This window comes from Mauremys mutica, chromosome 2 (assembly GCF_020497125.1).
Source record: "Mauremys mutica isolate MM-2020 ecotype Southern chromosome 2, ASM2049712v1, whole genome shotgun sequence".
NCBI classification, from domain to species: domain Eukaryota; kingdom Metazoa; phylum Chordata; order Testudines; family Geoemydidae; genus Mauremys; species Mauremys mutica.
Genome location: NC_059073.1, coordinates 69,923,384 through 69,939,542, shown reverse-complemented (window position 1 = coordinate 69,939,542; position 16,159 = coordinate 69,923,384). Strand labels below are relative to the sequence as shown.

At 43.0% G+C, this 16,159-nt stretch overlaps 1 protein-coding gene, 1 long non-coding RNA gene and 1 other non-coding gene across 3 annotated transcripts; 1 reads left to right on the top strand and 2 right to left on the bottom strand.

Annotated features, from left to right (window-relative positions):
- Positions 1–4,823: 4,823 nt before the first annotated feature.
- RPS20 (ribosomal protein S20) lies at positions 4,824–9,351 on the bottom strand. The gene is made up of 4 exons (XM_045007852.1): positions 9,200–9,351; positions 6,247–6,346; positions 5,562–5,635; positions 4,824–5,115 (listed from the first exon to the last, which is right to left on the bottom strand). The coding sequence occupies exons 1-4, from the start codon at positions 9,200–9,202 to the stop codon at positions 4,933–4,935; spliced, it is 360 nt and encodes a 119-aa protein (XP_044863787.1). The 5' UTR covers positions 9,203–9,351; the 3' UTR covers positions 4,824–4,932.
- On the bottom strand, positions 5,709–5,773 carry LOC123365488. The gene has a single exon (XR_006577622.1). It is a non-coding gene; the product is annotated as a small nucleolar RNA U54 (small nucleolar RNA).
- A 260-nt stretch (positions 9,352–9,611) lies between the features above and the next one.
- LOC123364851 lies at positions 9,612–16,159 on the top strand. Its single transcript, XR_006577314.1, has 3 exons — positions 9,612–9,731; positions 12,078–12,264; positions 13,244–16,159. It is a non-coding gene; the product is annotated as an uncharacterized LOC123364851 (long non-coding RNA).

Below are 16,159 nucleotides of genomic sequence, written 5' to 3'. Positions count from 1 at the left end.
CTGAGCCCTGCGTTCCCATGGGCACAGCAGGGGCGGCGGCAGCACCCGGCCGCTTCCCCAGCCATGGAGTCACCCCCGCCAGGGCACCGCTTCTGGCCTGGACTATCATTTGTCTCCACGCGCCTCGGCAGGCCTGGCTAGCGGGGCTACCAGCACGGGCCCAGCGGCAGCTGTGACTTGACGTGAGCCCGCCACACCGCTCACACATGGGATGCCATCAAACGCGCCTGCGAAGCGACCGCCGGGCAATGCCGCAGCGGGCCGGAGTCCAGTCGCTCACCGACCCACGTGGCGAGCAGGCTGGATGGCCAGCAGAGGGCACCGGCGCACAAGCCAACCCTTCGTAAAGGAAACGTGAGGTGGAGAAGCCCTAACCCTGGAGCGTCCCAGCCATTGTTTTCAAACAGTCTGGCTGAGCCTGCATTTTTATCAGATGGTCTGAAGCTAGTGGCAATATTGTGGTTGCAGGAATGTTAGGGGAGGTAATTGTTAAAATGCAGGACTATAGATTGAGATTACCACTCTTTGCCCTGGTCTACACTGGGGGGGGGGGAATCTAAGTTACACAACTTCAGCTACTTGAATAACGTAGCTGAAGTTGACGTACTTAAAATCAACTTACTGTGGTGTCTTCACTGCAGTGAGTCGACTCTGCCTGTGCCTCTCGCCAAGCTGGAGTACAGGAGAGCGCTCAGGGGTCGATTTATTGTGTCAACACGATAAACTGACCCCCGCTGCATTGATCACTGCCCACCATTCCAACAGGTAGTGAGGACATACCCAGATTGTTCCTGGGTCTGTCATTGACTCAAAGGCCTGGTCTACAGGTTGATGTAAGGCAGCTTACATTGACCTAAGCATCTACGCTACAGTGTTCTTCCTGCCAATTTCCCCCCCACACACACCATGCCAACCCACCGCTCTGAGAGGCTTGGGTAGGTGTAGTTAGATCAATGCAGTGTCAGCGTAGACATTGTATTTCTTACATTGCCTGTTGCTGCCTTTGGCAGCTTGAGCCCCACCAGCCAGGGCTGATAGCTCGGCTCGTCAAGTCAAGCATGACAGGGCTCCAGCTGTCAGTTCCAGGTGGTGGGGCTCTGGCTGTCAGTGCCCCATAATGCCCCACTTAAGTTGGTGCAAGCGCTCCTGATGAGGCTGTGCACTGCTGAAAGGAGCACAGGTGGACACAAAGAGCTGCTTTAATTACTGCAGTGGCTGTAGGTCAACCTAACTTTAGTTGATTTAATTTTGTAATGTAGATGTGCCCTGACTTACACTGAAAGCACTGTTATGTAGTAAGCAGAGCCTCAGAGTAAGCAGGTAACTTTAATTTCAGTACTGTTCAACATTTTCATCAGTGATCTGGCAGTAAATATAATATCATGGCTGAGAGAATTTGCAAATGACAGATTGGTAGAGTGGTAAGTGATGACAGGGTAGCCATACAGGTCATTCTGGATTGCTTGGTAAGCTAGGTCCATTCAAACAAAATGTGTTTTAACACAGCCATATGCAGTTATATATCTGCAAGGAATGTAAGCCATACCTACAGAATGGCAATCAGTGACTCTGAAAAGGATTTAAAAATCACAGTGGAAAAGCACCTCCATTTAAAAAAAACAAACAAAAACTGAAGCTGCATAAAAGGCACAACAAGTATTTGAGGAAAGAGTGCCTTATTGTGAGAGTTAAAAAGTTCAACCTGTTTAGCTTATAAAAATACCTGAGAGAGTACTTGAGTGTAGCATGTAAGTACTTTCAGGGGGAAAAAATAACAGGCACTAAAGGGCTCTTTAATCTAGCAGAGAAAAGTATAACAAGAACCAGTGACAGGAAGCTGAAACCAGACAAATTCAAATTAGAAATTAAGCACAAAATTTTAACAGTAAAAAAAATATTTGAACAATTAAGGTTAGTGGTGGATTTCTCCATCTCTTGATGGCTTCCTATCAAGCCTGGATACCTTTCTGGAAGATACAGTAGTAGTGGGCTCAATACAAGGCTGCCAAAAGGGATCTGGAGGTCATAATGGATCACACACTAAGTATGAGCCAACACTAACACTGTTGCAAAAAAAGCAAACATCAATCTGGGATGTATTAGCAGGAGTATTGTAAGCAAGACATGAGAATAATTCTTCTGCTCTACTCGGCGCTGATTAGGCCTCAACTGAAGTATTGTGTCCAGTTCTGGAAGCCACATTTCAGGAAAGATGTGGACAAATTGGAGAAAGTCCAAAGAGCAACAAAAATTATTAAAGGTCTAGAAAACGTGACCTATGAAGGAAGATTGAAAAAACTGGGTTTGTTTAGTCTAGAGAAGAGAAAACAGAGGGGATGTAAGTTTTCAAGAACACCTCTACCTTGATATAACACGACCCCATATAACACAAATTCAGATATAACACGGTAAAGCAGTGCTGGGGGGGCTGCGCACTCCGGTGGATCAACGTAAATTCAATATAACACAGTTCCACCTATAATGTGGTAAGATTTTTTGGCTCCCAAGGACAGCATTATATCGAGGGAGAGGTGTACATAAAAGGTTGTTACAAGGAGGAGGGAGATCAATTATTGTTCAAAACCTCTGAGGCTAGGACAAGAAGCAATGGGCTTAAATTGCAACAAGGGAGGTTTAGAATGGACATTAGGAAAAACTTCCTGTCAGAGTGGTTAAAAGCACTGGAATAAATTGCCTAGGGAGATTGTGGAATCTCTATCATTGGGGATTTTTAAGAGCAGGTTCGACAAACCTGTTAGGGATGCTCTAGATAATACTTAGTCCTGCCTCAGGTGCAGGGGACTGGACTAGATGACCTCTCGAGGTCCCTTCCAGTTCCACAATTCTACAACTATAAATTTAATGACTTGTGATATAGGAGTACAATTGAATCATATAGCAGTCCTCTGTGGCTTTAAACTCTGCCAACTTATGTTTGTTTATCCTTCTGTAAAATCTGTTTATTCTTGTATTTCACAAGAGATTCTTATAGCAAAACTATTGTTTTTTGGTAAAATGTTTTGAAAATCTGATAAAAGGTGTTTATAAAAGTGCAAAGAATCATTAAAAAGCCATTCACCAGCTGATGTAGCAATGTTGTACAACATAACAAATTGGTGGTTTAACATCTTGCAGCTGGATTTGGGTTTTTTATAAAATACTGAAGTATATGTAATGAGTAGCTGTTTCCACAACAGCTTAGGGATAGATAGATGAGAATACAGTGAACTATCACAGAAACCTGTAAATTGGTGTCATTTAGAAGACTCATTGTAAATGATTGAGTTAGCTGTAAGGGATGAAGTATTTCTGAATATATACTGATTGGCATAATTGGATTCTGCAGAATTTTAAATTTTTGCTTAGAGGAGGACATGTAATGAACTATGGCGACAGTTCATTTAGTTGGTTTATGATGCTCACAGCACATTGTTGTCCCCCATCTCTCTGTAAGGCACTTCACTACGGGGTTGCTTGACTGCTTCACTCAGTGTTCATTATTAGTTACAGGAAAAAGAGAAAACATTTCTAAATACTTTCCTGACATTAGGCTGATTGGGTATATAGTATATTTCACAGAATTAGAAATATTGTGTATCAGAAAGGAATTGAAGTTTGAAGACACTAGGTGACTTCACAGAGCAACAGGCCCTCAAAAGTACACTAGAGTGGTGACATGAACATATCTGCAAGGAATGAAATTGTCAAGCATTTCTTTCAGTCCTTAACTGAATTATACAGGGGATTGAATCAAGTATTACAGATTTGTAAAGCTTGACTTCCGTTTTGCAATTAAAGCTTTGTCTTTACCTTTTTACTGCTCTTTGTTGTAATAACCATGAACCTAACATTGGAAATATCAGGTCCTTCCTTCTCTTGAAGATTACTGCAAGATCTTTGAAGATCCTTAAAGAATATACAAACCAAAAATTGGACCCATGCCCTTTCATTGCTTTATATACAAAGTGGGGAGGGTCCTGAATTTTTTTTCCCCTAACTACACTAAGAATTCAGGTTCTATCTAACTCGGAAGACTTGGGCCAGGTCTATGCTACAGACCTCTATCAGTATAACTAAGTCACTCACGGGTGTGAAAAATCCACACATCACAAGTGACGTTACACCAACCTAACCCCCATATAGACAGTGCTATGTCCATAGGAGAGCTTTCCCTTTGACATAATCCACCTGCCCAAGAGGAAGCACCTAACTATGCAAATGGGAGCTCTCCCATCAGCATAGTATCATCTTCAGTAAAGCGCTACAGCGGCGCAGCTGCATTGGTCCAGTTGCACTGCTGTACATGAAGACAAGCCCCAAGACTGGTGAAATATCACAAGAGTTTAAGTCAGCTGTTAAAAGCTTTTAAACAGGCTATTTAACTTCAATGCTGAATTCACATTTGAGATTAAAGGTGTTTGTTAGATATTCAGTATACTCACTGCTTCAGATAGTCTCACAATAAGTATTCCCAGGACCTCTTGGTCTTCCTTAACAGGCATGATTTTAAAAAATAAATGAAAGTTTAGCCTCTCTTTATACATCATAAAGGAGCAAACTTAAAGGGGATTTGAGGCTTTGCAGTTCACTGTTAAACCAGATTTTAATCTGAGAAAAGTGGCTGAGTACAGCCTATAAGTTGTTTCAGGCAAATAAAATTCACTATGAAAATTTCTTATTTTAGTTTGAAACATCACACTGCACTCCCTTCTTCAAAATACATTAAAGCAGTTATACAACAATGGTAAACAAGAAAATAATGTAACCTTCAGCTCTACTCAAGACTTGACCAACCATTCCCCTCAAAATGCTTGGAGTCTTGATTGTTATGCCATTTTGTTTCGGTTCTTTATTCATGAAAGTTTCTAGTCATGATTCTATTTCAGAAAACAAAATTACAAATCAACTTTTATTAAAGTAGATGACAGGCGTTTAGGCATCAGCAATAGTAACTTCAACTTCTACACCTGGTTCAATACTGATAGACGTGATCTGCTTAACAATCTCAGAGGGACTGTGTAAGTCAATGAGACGCTTGTGGATACGCATCTGGAAACGATCCCAGGTCTTAGAACCTTCACCACAAGGTGTTTTCCTAGTAGTGATTCGCAGAGTCTGTTAACAGAAAGTGGAATAGTAACCAATAGATGAAGACAGATTGATGCAGAGGTTTTGATTAGAATCAAAACTTTCTATAGCTCTAATGTAATTAAAATATTGCTTACAGTATTTTTTACATAGTTGTCAAAAATTAACTCTACTTATATACTGATGGCCACCCTCACCCCCTTTTCATAGCTGTCCAAGGAATCTTAAGTCAAAAAGACGAATGCAAGTAGGAAGCAGGTCAAAATCCTTTTCCGTATTTCTCTTCAGCATATTCTGTATTTAACAATTTAGTCATGTTTATGCCAGCTCCTAATCCATTAACTGGTTAGAGTTTAAACCGGATTTAAAATATTTAATCAGATCACATTCCTTCTCAATTTTACTATTTGTAATTTCCAAATAAAATTGTGCATTATTAATCATGGTTTTCCTGCCTCCTAAACCGAAAGTACCTTAGTAGGCATGCGAACAGGCCCCTTCACTTTTAGATTCTTTTCCTTGGCACCTCTGATCAAATCAGCACAGACTGTAAAAGAATACACAACTATTTAGAAAAGTTTTTTTTTTTAATTGAACTAGATATTCCACTTCACATAAAATGTTGGCTCAGAATAGCGTAAATAACAATCATGGTAATTCAGTTTACAATTTCTCCTCATAGCCAACTATATATGGAATCAACTGCTCATCCCAGAATTAGCACGGTCACTTGTAATTTTACTTTTTAGGCCTGTCCACAATGGCATTTAGAGTGTTAGTTTAACTAGTTAAAGACTTAAGAGTTTAATCTAACATAGTTTAAACACATTTAGCTTTGAGATCTTGGACCAGGCATAGCTATTTTAGAAGTGTTCACAACACAGATAAAACTTTGTTTGAGAGAGTTAATAGTTAAACAGTTTGGCTAATATGGATAAAGTAAGTGTTTAAAGCAGGTTAACATAACAAGTTTATTCCTTAGTTTGCTTTATGTCACTGGCAGAGTAGGTCAATGGCTGTGGTAAAGAATTTTAAACACAATTGACAACTTATAGGCTAATAACTTCAGTTGGCAACTTCCCTAATTGACAAGTTATGTTTTGCAATATTTGAGACTTCAAATCATAAGCAACCCTAAAAAAAAAATGTATTACTTACCCTTCTCAAGGGACTTTACATTGCGACTTGTCAAGGTAATTCTAATTCGGTGAATTGCTACTTCCTGTTCCACAGGTGCTTTGCCACTATCTTTAAATGCCTGAAACATTAACATTATGAATATTAGAAATTATAGCTAAACTTGTCAGTATTGCATGTATGCTCCTTAAAGCATTCTATCTTCACTAAAATTGAAAACAGACAGCAACTTTTATTAGAGTCCATATAAAAAAAGATGTAGGTATGATTCTGAATGAGGGGAAATTGGAGGAAGAACAGGAAAGGGCACAAATCTAGTTTCAGAGGTGGCATTTTATACAGTTACTCTAACAATTATCCATCTTGGAAAACATCAGAAGCGCCCCACACTGGCTTGTGTCTATATGGAACAGGCCATCTAGTCACTGACATCCCTCCAAAATAAATACTTTAATCATATAGGGCAAGTCTACACTACAAAAGTAAGCTGATGCAAGTTATGTGGACATACAGCCACTGCAGTACAGGCGAGTCTCATCTTACACTGGGGTTATGTTCCGCTGTCAGCGGGTAAAGCAAAAATCGCGTATAGTCAAAATTACATTGAGTGTAATGGTGGGTGGAATCGCCAGCACTACAGGTACAGTATTAAAACTGTTATTTTTCTCTTTTTTGTTTTTGCCGACTGCACAAAGCTGAATTCACGCATGTTAAATGCGCTTAAGATGAGACTTGCCTGCAACTGAATCAGTTTTACACGTAATACACTATGCTCCTTGCGTCAGCTGTGCACGTCCTCACCAGGAGAACTTGCACCGATTTAACTGGCAGTGTGGGATGGTTTCTGAAAGGTAGCAGGTCTATGTAAGCAACACACTGTCTACACTGACACTTTATCAACCTAGCTACATCAACTTAAGGGCTATGCCTCTCACAGAGGTGGAGTTATCAAGTGGACGTAGTGGGAGAGTTACATCGATGGGAGCTATATTTTAGTGTAGACACAGAGTAATCTACTTTACATTGACCTAACTCTGTAGTGTAGACCAGGCCTTAGTAGAGGGGTAGCCAACCTGTGGCTCCAGAGCCACATGCCGTTCTTCAGAGATTAACATGTGGCGCCTTGCATAGGCGCCAACTCCAAGGCTGGAGCTACAGGTGCCAACTTTCCAATGTGCTTCAGCGTGCTCACTGCTCAATCCCTGGCTTTGCCCCAGGCCCTAGCCACACTCCACCCCTTCCCCTGCCATGCCCTTGCTGCTCCTCCTCCCTTCAAGCCTCCTGCAAAACAGCTGATTGTGGATGGCAGGAGGCGCAGGGATGGAAGGTTAGGTGCTGATGGGGGGCTGCTGACATGTTACTGTGGCTCTTTGGCAATACACATTGGTAAATTCTGGCTCCTCCTCAGGCTGGCCACCCCTGCCTTAGTATAGTGTTGTTGTAGTGATGTCACTCCCAGGATATTAGAAGGACAAGGGGGGGGGAAGGAAGACAAGGTTTTGAGTTATACAGAGCTCTTCCTTGGGTCTGGGAAGGGTACTCAGTGTTTCAACTAAATACAAGATCAAACAGATAGCTCTGAGTACCCTTCCCAGACCTGAAGAGCTCTGCAGCATGAGGGCTTGTCTCTCTCACCAACAGAAGTTGGTCCAATAAAGATATTACCTCAACCACCTGGTCTCTTTAAGCATATAGTGACCTACAAATCTGTAGCAGTTTAACCAGTGTGTGTTTCAACAGCAAAAATTCAAAGAGAAAAATGCCTCCAGCCAGGTGATAAAAGAACAAAGGTGTGTGGTCAACAAATTATAGACGTGCATCTATCAGGAGACTGAACATTAAATTCATTTGGGAAATGACAGCTACACTAGTTTACTTGCTCTGACGTCTTGTGGTGGAAAAAGTGAATAATTAAGTAACAATAATTAAGAAAGAATCTAATGTATAACTGCTGCAATGTGCTACTTATCAGAGGGATCAGAAAGACAATCCCTGTATTGACTGATTTAGGTCAACAATATGTAAGTATTTTATTGCTCCTATTGTATTTTTATATAACTGGCAGGCACCCTAGCTTTTGATGGTAATATATACTAGGATTTTTAAATAAATAAAGTACTTATATTTATTTTGCAAATAGCACTGTGTTGCAATCCCACTGATGACAAAGTTTAATAGCTAATGAAAGAGGTTTCTAGGGGCAGCAGAGGTACACCACATAGGACCCACCAATTTAATTTGTACGGGCCACTTCAGTTTGACTCATTGCCTTTTAAAGCAGGTAAAACTTCAGAGGAAAGAAAGCTGTTTTCATGATTTTCCAAGATTCCAACAAACCCTCACCGCCCCCACCCCCACACCGAACTAGTAGCGTTTTGCAGGGAGGGGCTGAGCTGGTGAAGCTCAGTGTTCAGCACAGAAACAGCCTGTTTGAGGGCAGCCGTTTCCCCAGCGCGGGGGTGTCTATTGGCTAGGGTGACCAGATGGCCCGATTTTTGTCTTTTTCTTATATAGGCTCCTATTACCCCCCACCCCCATCCCGATTTTTCACATTTGCTGTCTGCTCAGCCTGCTATTGGCCAAAGCCGGCAGGAGCAGGACATGTGAGGGTTGCGGCCCAGAACTGCCCCCGAACCCCCACCCCCCCCCAGCTGTAAAGTGCCCCGGCCGCTCCCTCGCCGCCAGCCAGTGCCTCCCCCCCGCTTCCCCGTTAGCGCAGGCGGTCGCTGCCGCCGGGTCTTGCCAGCCCGGCACCTCTGTCGAGCTCAGCACCAGGCAGAGGAAGAAGGCCCCGATGTAACCAACGATAGCGAGGCCGGGAGCCGCCGCCGCCGCCCCGCGGGGCTCGGGCGACAGGCAGGGAGCACGCAGCGGGTAGAGGCCTGGCAAAGCATCAGTAGCCGCGCGGCAGCGCTACGCGCCCTTCCCCGGCCCTGCTGGCACCGCCAGTGCCCCACCCCCTCCCCCCGCTCACCATGGCTGCGGAGTCCTCCTGACCGACGTATTCCCGGGCGGGGCGGGGCGGGGCGGCCCAGCGAACAGCGGTGAGTCAGGAGCGGTGCGAGGAGCAGCGGCTGCGACGGAGTCACTCGCAGCAGAGACAGGGGGGCGGGCGCGCGGCGCTTATATAGGAGCGCTCCATACGGGCATCGCGTGACCTCTGACGTCAGACGGCCGCGCCGCCCCTGCTTTGTGCTGGGGTCAGGCAGGCGAGGCCGCCCGCCTGAGAGACAGAGCAGCCCGCGGGGCGGGGGGAGAGCGCTGCACCCTCGGGCTGGGCAGGGCCGCCGGGCTCCCTCCGCGCTGTGGTGCCCGCCTGCTGAGCGGAGCCGCAGGGCTGCCCGGGCATAATAAAGTCTGAGCCTGGGGGGACGTTGTAGTGCCTGTGTCACAGCCCAGCGCCGCTGCCCGCACGGGGGCTGGAGGCGACGCTTAGGTGGCAGCCCCAGCACCGGGGTTGATAGTGGTGGCCACAGCCAAGCTCGAGCCTGTGCAGGCAGGGCTGAGTAGGTGACAAAAATCTGTAAAGTCTGGGGTTAGTGAGGGCTCAAATCGAGAAATGCCCAGCGCCTCAGTGCCTGATTTTAAAAGGGAAATAACCTAATTTGAGCACGTGTCTGTTTGGGGTGATTTGTGATTAGAGTGGTCACTCACGGGGTTTTCAAAGGATTGTTAGTGCATCCTCGCCTCCGGCAGTTAATTTCTCCCAACATAAAGCAAGGATGGAAAGATACAAAAGATTGGAAAACACCTCAGGCAGTCACACTGATTTTGTTTCCTAGCGAAAAGTTGGTGATAGGAGCCACTGTCAAACTGACAGCTTTTAAATACAAGTGGTCAACTTTTCCCAATTTTAAAAGGCCAGATCCTGCCCCCTTTGCCCAGCGTCGATATTTCAATTTGGTGCTGGGGATGGCTGCAGAGGCAGGAGGACACCTCCCCCACCTACACACACAGTACAAGAGCAGCAAGTACCCCACTCTCAGCCTTTGTACCAATCCTCACCCGGTAGATACAGCATGGTTCCTTTAGCTTTAAATGTGTAGGCCTTTGCAAGATGGCAGTCTTAAAGTCCAGATCTTAACAATCTAAAAGTAGTAATTATAGCAAAAAATAATTCATTTAAAAGTCTCCATAATGTAAAGTAACATTCTTTAAATGAAAGAACACTAGGCAAGTATTATTTCTTTGTCACAGTAATGCCTAATCCCCCAGTCATGGATCAAGGCCCTTAGGCTAAGTGCTGTTCAAACATATAGCAAAGATGCAGATCCTGCCCCCAACAACTTATAATCATTTTATATTCCATTCTTGATTAATAGAGTTGGCTGTTGTTGGAACAATAATGCCTTGCTATACACACTAACTTGCTTTAAAGGGTGATGAACCTGTTCCTGTCTATTTATGCAAAGTATTTATATTATAGCCACTACTATAGTTTCTAGGGGCAAAAAGAAATATCAATTAGCATCGAGTTAAATCCCTGCTGGACCCTGCTCCATTTAGTCTTGGATTTATCCACTTATACTTGATTTTTTAAGTCACCTTTCCCTTTTAGTATCCTTTTGTTTCTGATATTGTAAGAAGATTTCTACAAAAACAAGAGTTCTGTGGTAAGATTGGAAGTTGGTCAGGCTGAGGCTCTGCCCGCTCTTACTCATGTACAAATACTTATTACTGAGAGTACTCCAGCTTCTGAAAACCTCACTATGGACCTTGGTGGTTTCATCTTTCTTGTTAAGTATAATCATCTCAAGTCATGAATTCTTGGATTTTTAAGGCCTGCAGAGACCAGTGTGATCATCCAGTCTGAGCTGCATAACACAGACCATAGAACTTCATAAGAACACACTTCCTTGAATTAACTCCTGCTTCAAGATCAATAGCTGTAGTTGAACTAGGGCTGCCCAACCTACAGCCTGTACACAGCCCACCAAAGCATTTCTTAAGGCCTGCAGCCTGCTTCAACACCTTATACTAACAACTGATCCATTAGGGTTTTGTTGTCACATTTACATCATTTTAGTTTACACAGGTGTGTAAAAAGACAGTTTCTATGTACAGAATTATCTAAATAAATACAAAACAAGCTGAACTTAAACTATAAATCAATATAGGTGACTAAATCTTACTAAAGTTTGTGGAATCTGTTTGGCTCACATAAGGCTGTGCTTAGGTTTATGTGGCCCTCCTATGTAATGAGGTTGGGCACCACTGAACTAAAGCACATCTCTTAAAGAAACATTGAGTCTTGATTTTAGAGTTTCCAGTGATGGAGTATCAACAACATTTGCTATTTTATTCTACTGGTTAATTACACTCCCTTACAAAATTACACATTATTTTGGGATGAATTTGTCTAGCTTCAACTCAGTTTGATCTTGTTACACCTTTGTATACTGGATTGCAGATCCCTTTATTGTCAAATTTCTGTTCCCCAGGTAGGTACTATAGACGGCTCAAATCACCCCTTTGTCTTCTCTTTGATAAGCTAAATAAATTGAGCTCCTTAAATCACTATAAGTCCTGCTTTCCAATCCTTAACCATTCTCCTGGCTCTTCCCTGAAACCTCTCTGAGATATCAACAGTTTTCTTGAATTAACACCAGAACTGAACACAGTATGCCATTAGCAGTCACAACCCTGTCAAACACAGAAGTAATATAGCCTTTCTATTTGAATTTCCACTGCTTATACATCCCAGGCTTGCACTGGTCCTTTAGCCACAGCGTTGCAGTGGGTGCTTCTGTTCACCTGATTATCCACTATGACCCACACATCTTTTTCAGAGTGTCTGTTTCCCAGGATAGTCCTCCTCTCCTGCAAATGCAACCTATATTCTTTGTTCCTAGATGCCCTACTTAGTGAGGACCTACAATCACCCAGAATGTGATTTTGGACACTTTGTGAAATCCAGGTGCAGAAACCTCTGAAGTGCACAATGAGGAGGGAGTAGGGGAGGACAAAGAAAGGGACACAAACCATTCAGCGAGCCAGGTGTTGTTTGAAACTCAGCTGGCATCAAGACAGTCTTGCTAGGTGAGCACTAATGGGCTTGATGATAACAGGGAAGGGAACTCAGTTAAGTGTAGAGATATATTGTTCATTATAAGCAATTTTTTTAAAACCTTTTTGTTGCTCCCCTCCCCTCCCACCCTTCTTCTCTTTATTAAAATGGTACCCATCCCATCCATAATTTAGATAACTTGTAAAATGTTAAGTATCAGAGGGGTAGCCGTGTTAATCTGGTTCTGTAAAAGCAGCAAAGAATCCTGTGGCACCTTATAGACTAACTGTTAGTCTATAAGGTGCCACAGGATTCTTTGCTGCTTTTGTAAAATGTTAGAAATTAAAAAAAAATAATATGGCAGTCCAAGTTACATAGCCTGCAGCATCAGATCACTGTCCTGGGTTGGGTAGAGGTGGCATCCGCTTCTCCCTGTTAAGTTAGCCAGGGGGCTATGCAAAGTATTTTGCTTATCTCAACTGGGGTGCTCCTTGTATCCTCTTGAATAAACTCGATGAAACTTTCATGGAGATACGTTGTAGCCCTCTCCCGAATATTCTGAAGGATGACTATCAGAGGGGAAGAAACAAGGCAGAGACATTCCCCCACCATTCTGTGATGAATTTTGCAGACAACATTTCAACAGGCTAGCAGCATATGGGCCCAGGCGGCTTCGCGCTGTCCGTGGCAGCTGTGTCCTCTGGGAGTGAGATACCAGCCAAAATCACCACTGCCTATGAAAGTATTCTCCATATTCACTCCATTTTCCCATTACTGATAGAGGGGCACCCAATGTCTAAACCTTCCACGCAACTGTCCTCCACCACTCCCACTAGTCCATTCTCACCATTGCTTGAGCTGCAAATTTATGTAACAAGGGGCTCTGAAGCTAAAATGAAAAATAGCATTTCTTATTAGAGGTCTTTTTAGGAATACTGTAAGGGAGTTTTTAGACATTTTACTTTCTGTTAGATTTACAGTCATAATTCTGTATCTGTTTGTTTTAATCAGCAGCCTCTGGCATGGTGGCCTTAAGAGATGCCCCTTCTACCCCTGCTAGACATTTAACCTTGATCAGCTAAAGAAAGAAGCGGATCAGGAAAGATATGTTCTGTGAGATCCTCCAGTCCTGTACAGGTGCTGATCATGAGCACAGGGATTGGAGAAGCCAAAGATCCTAGAGCAGGGGGAAGAACCAGGAATGGACAGAGTGGTTACTGAAGGAATGACAAAGGGACAGAGAGGTACTTCAGTAATTTCACCAGCACATAATATCTTTGCTCAAGCAACAAACACAGATGTTGCAGAAAATTATTGTGCCAACTACCCCAAGACTCCATACATAGCAGCTTTTCCGACTCATGGAAAACTCCATTTGCTGCTTCCTGTACCCCCAGCATCACAGATTGCAGCATGACAGGAACCCTTTCCTCTAATCACTCTGTGCTAAGGGAAAATAAGGACAGCCATGACTTAAAAACAAGTAGTACACTGTAGTGTAACATGAATGAAACATTTAATATGTTTTTAATATGCAAATATGTTAACTGGTTTACTTTTTTTTTTTTAATAAGTTTGGGTCAGCCTCTTACAGTGCTTCTATATTTGCACTTGAGCTTTGTTTGCTGTTTATATTCACTTAGTTGTTTTTGAAATTCAAAGTATATTTTTTGTACCAAGCATAAATGCCACATTACAACATTAATAAGGGGTGTCAGTAACCCTTGACCGTGCAATGACCATAGTCAAGGTCTGTGCGCACAAAGGCACACTAATTCAGAAAAGTATCTCACAATACTGCTATGGCCGACTCTTAAAATGATATTTTATAGCCTCCTCAACCATATAACTCCATCATTGGCTCTTTTAATAGCCCTGACTGCCTGTTCAAAGTCAGCAAAGAGCCAGTCCACCTCTCCCCTCCTGGAAGCCTTTTCCCCTTTGCCTCAGAAATATTATGTAATACAGAACATGCAGCAATAATGATAGGAATGTTTGCCTCACTGAGATCAAATCTAGCCATTAAATATCACCACTGAGCTTTAAATCTACCAAAAGCACATTCAACAGTCATCCTGCACCTGCTGAGCTGGTATTTGAATCTTTCCTTGGGTCTGTTGAGGTGGTCAGTGTAGAATTTCAAGAGACAAAGGAGCACAGAGTAGACGGAGTCCCCCAGAATCACTATGGGCATGTGGGAGTCAGGGAAAAATATCCCTGCTAGCAGCCTTTGGAAAAATCCTATGTTCTTACAGATGCAAGCATCATACATCTTCTTAGTGTGAGCCGGTCAGAGCCACTAGCATTTGCATAACATGGAAAAGTGCCCCTTTTGGTTTAGACACTGGCAAGATAGCTTGTGGCCTCCAGCTCAGCTCAGGCTGCTGCTCTCTCCTTAGCTATGTCCTACTGTGGCTCAGGCTACTCCAGCTCCACGAAGGACAGGCCCCCCGGGCTCCTCACTCTCTCATTGGCCTGCCTACCCAGCCAATCAGGCTGACCTGAGCCTTGGCATCTCTCCATTGGCCCTGGGGACTGCAAGTATCAGGATCCTGATTCCAATTCATCCTTCCCTTTTCTTTTGGTATTGGATGAGGGCCAAACAAACAAACCCACAAAGTTTCAGTAAGTGACCTTAGGAGCCTGCCTGCTGCCTTTTTCACCATCTGGAGTTTTTGTGACCTTGATCACTAACTCTTTACTCAAAGCTTTAGTCCCATGTTGAAGTGACCAATCACAGTAGTTTGGTCTTTAATACTAAGCAATATAATTCCCTGGCACATCAGACATGGAAGAAGGTATTTCTTGATATTTGAAGTGCCTACCTATCAAGAAGTATCCCAAGGCATCACATTATCTTAATGACTAATGCTCTCAATAGAGTGTCTCATCTAGCTTCTCTCAATTGTTTTCCTCATCCTATCAACATAACTTCCCTACTTCCTGCACTTACTTGACCCAGTTGTTTTTCAGGTCCTGAGCATTTTTTCAGGCACTGGGACCTGTGTGAAAGTGTTGTCTATGGCTGATGAGAGGGAGATTTAAGATAAGGTGTCATGAGCCCATTGGTGCTACTGGAACATTAGAGCAGCATATTGGTGGCACCTCACACTTACCTAACATGTAGATGTTAATAAAAAGAGAGGGGAAAGGTTTGTACTCGGTGAGATTCAACATATCATACTCTTGAGGAAGAACAGTAGATACTTTTCCTAACTCTTTGGAATCTGGTTGAGAGGAGAGATTGAAGCCAGGTCAATGATGCTCCACCTTTTGTGAGCTATATTACTCATACTATGGCTTGACAGAAGCAAGCAGGAATAGTAAAAGGTCAGGTAAAGCTTAGGACTCAGAAGAAAACAAGATGTGTTAGTGTTCAAGCTCTGATTAGAAACAGGAACTATATTTAAGAAATCATTACCCAGAACAGCTGGCTGGATCAACAATGTAGCATGAAAATGATCCAAGAGGCATCAAATATTAAGAAGTTTGAATTTCAAAGGGCTTACCCACTTCTCTCTGAAAAGTTAATGTAGCAAAGAAGCAGCTGTAGTCTACCATTTAAATTAAGAGGTTGTGGTTAGAAGAAAAAGCAACTATAGAGTCTGTACTATGGTCTCACACAGCAGTGCAGTTAAGAGCTTCTGGATCTGTATAGCACAGTTCCTAAGCTTTTCTGTGACTTACACTGAATCTTACCACAGTAGTTCAGAAAATGCATACTTAATAAAAGCATATTTTCTACATTCTCATGCACACAATATACAGACAGTTCTGTTTCTACAACATGAGAGAACATGGATTATTTAGCATCCCATGACATGTATCAATGTATTTCCCCCTTTTATTTTACCATTTAAACTACCATTTTAGTTTCCTGCAAACAAGAACTAAAAGAAACACTTATGCCTTCCAATTCCACATGCC

What these genes read in the sequence shown, in the direction of transcription:
- RPS20 (XM_045007852.1), bottom strand. An exon ending in TGTAAAGTCCCTTGAGAAGG is followed by an intron (nt 5,636 to 6,246) that starts GTAAGTAATACA and finishes ATTCTTTTACAG; the next exon opens with TCTGTGCTGATTTGATCAGA. An exon ending in CTGTTCGCATGCCTACTAAG is followed by an intron (nt 5,116 to 5,561) that starts GTACTTTCGGTT and finishes TTCTGTTAACAG; the next exon opens with ACTCTGCGAATCACTACTAG.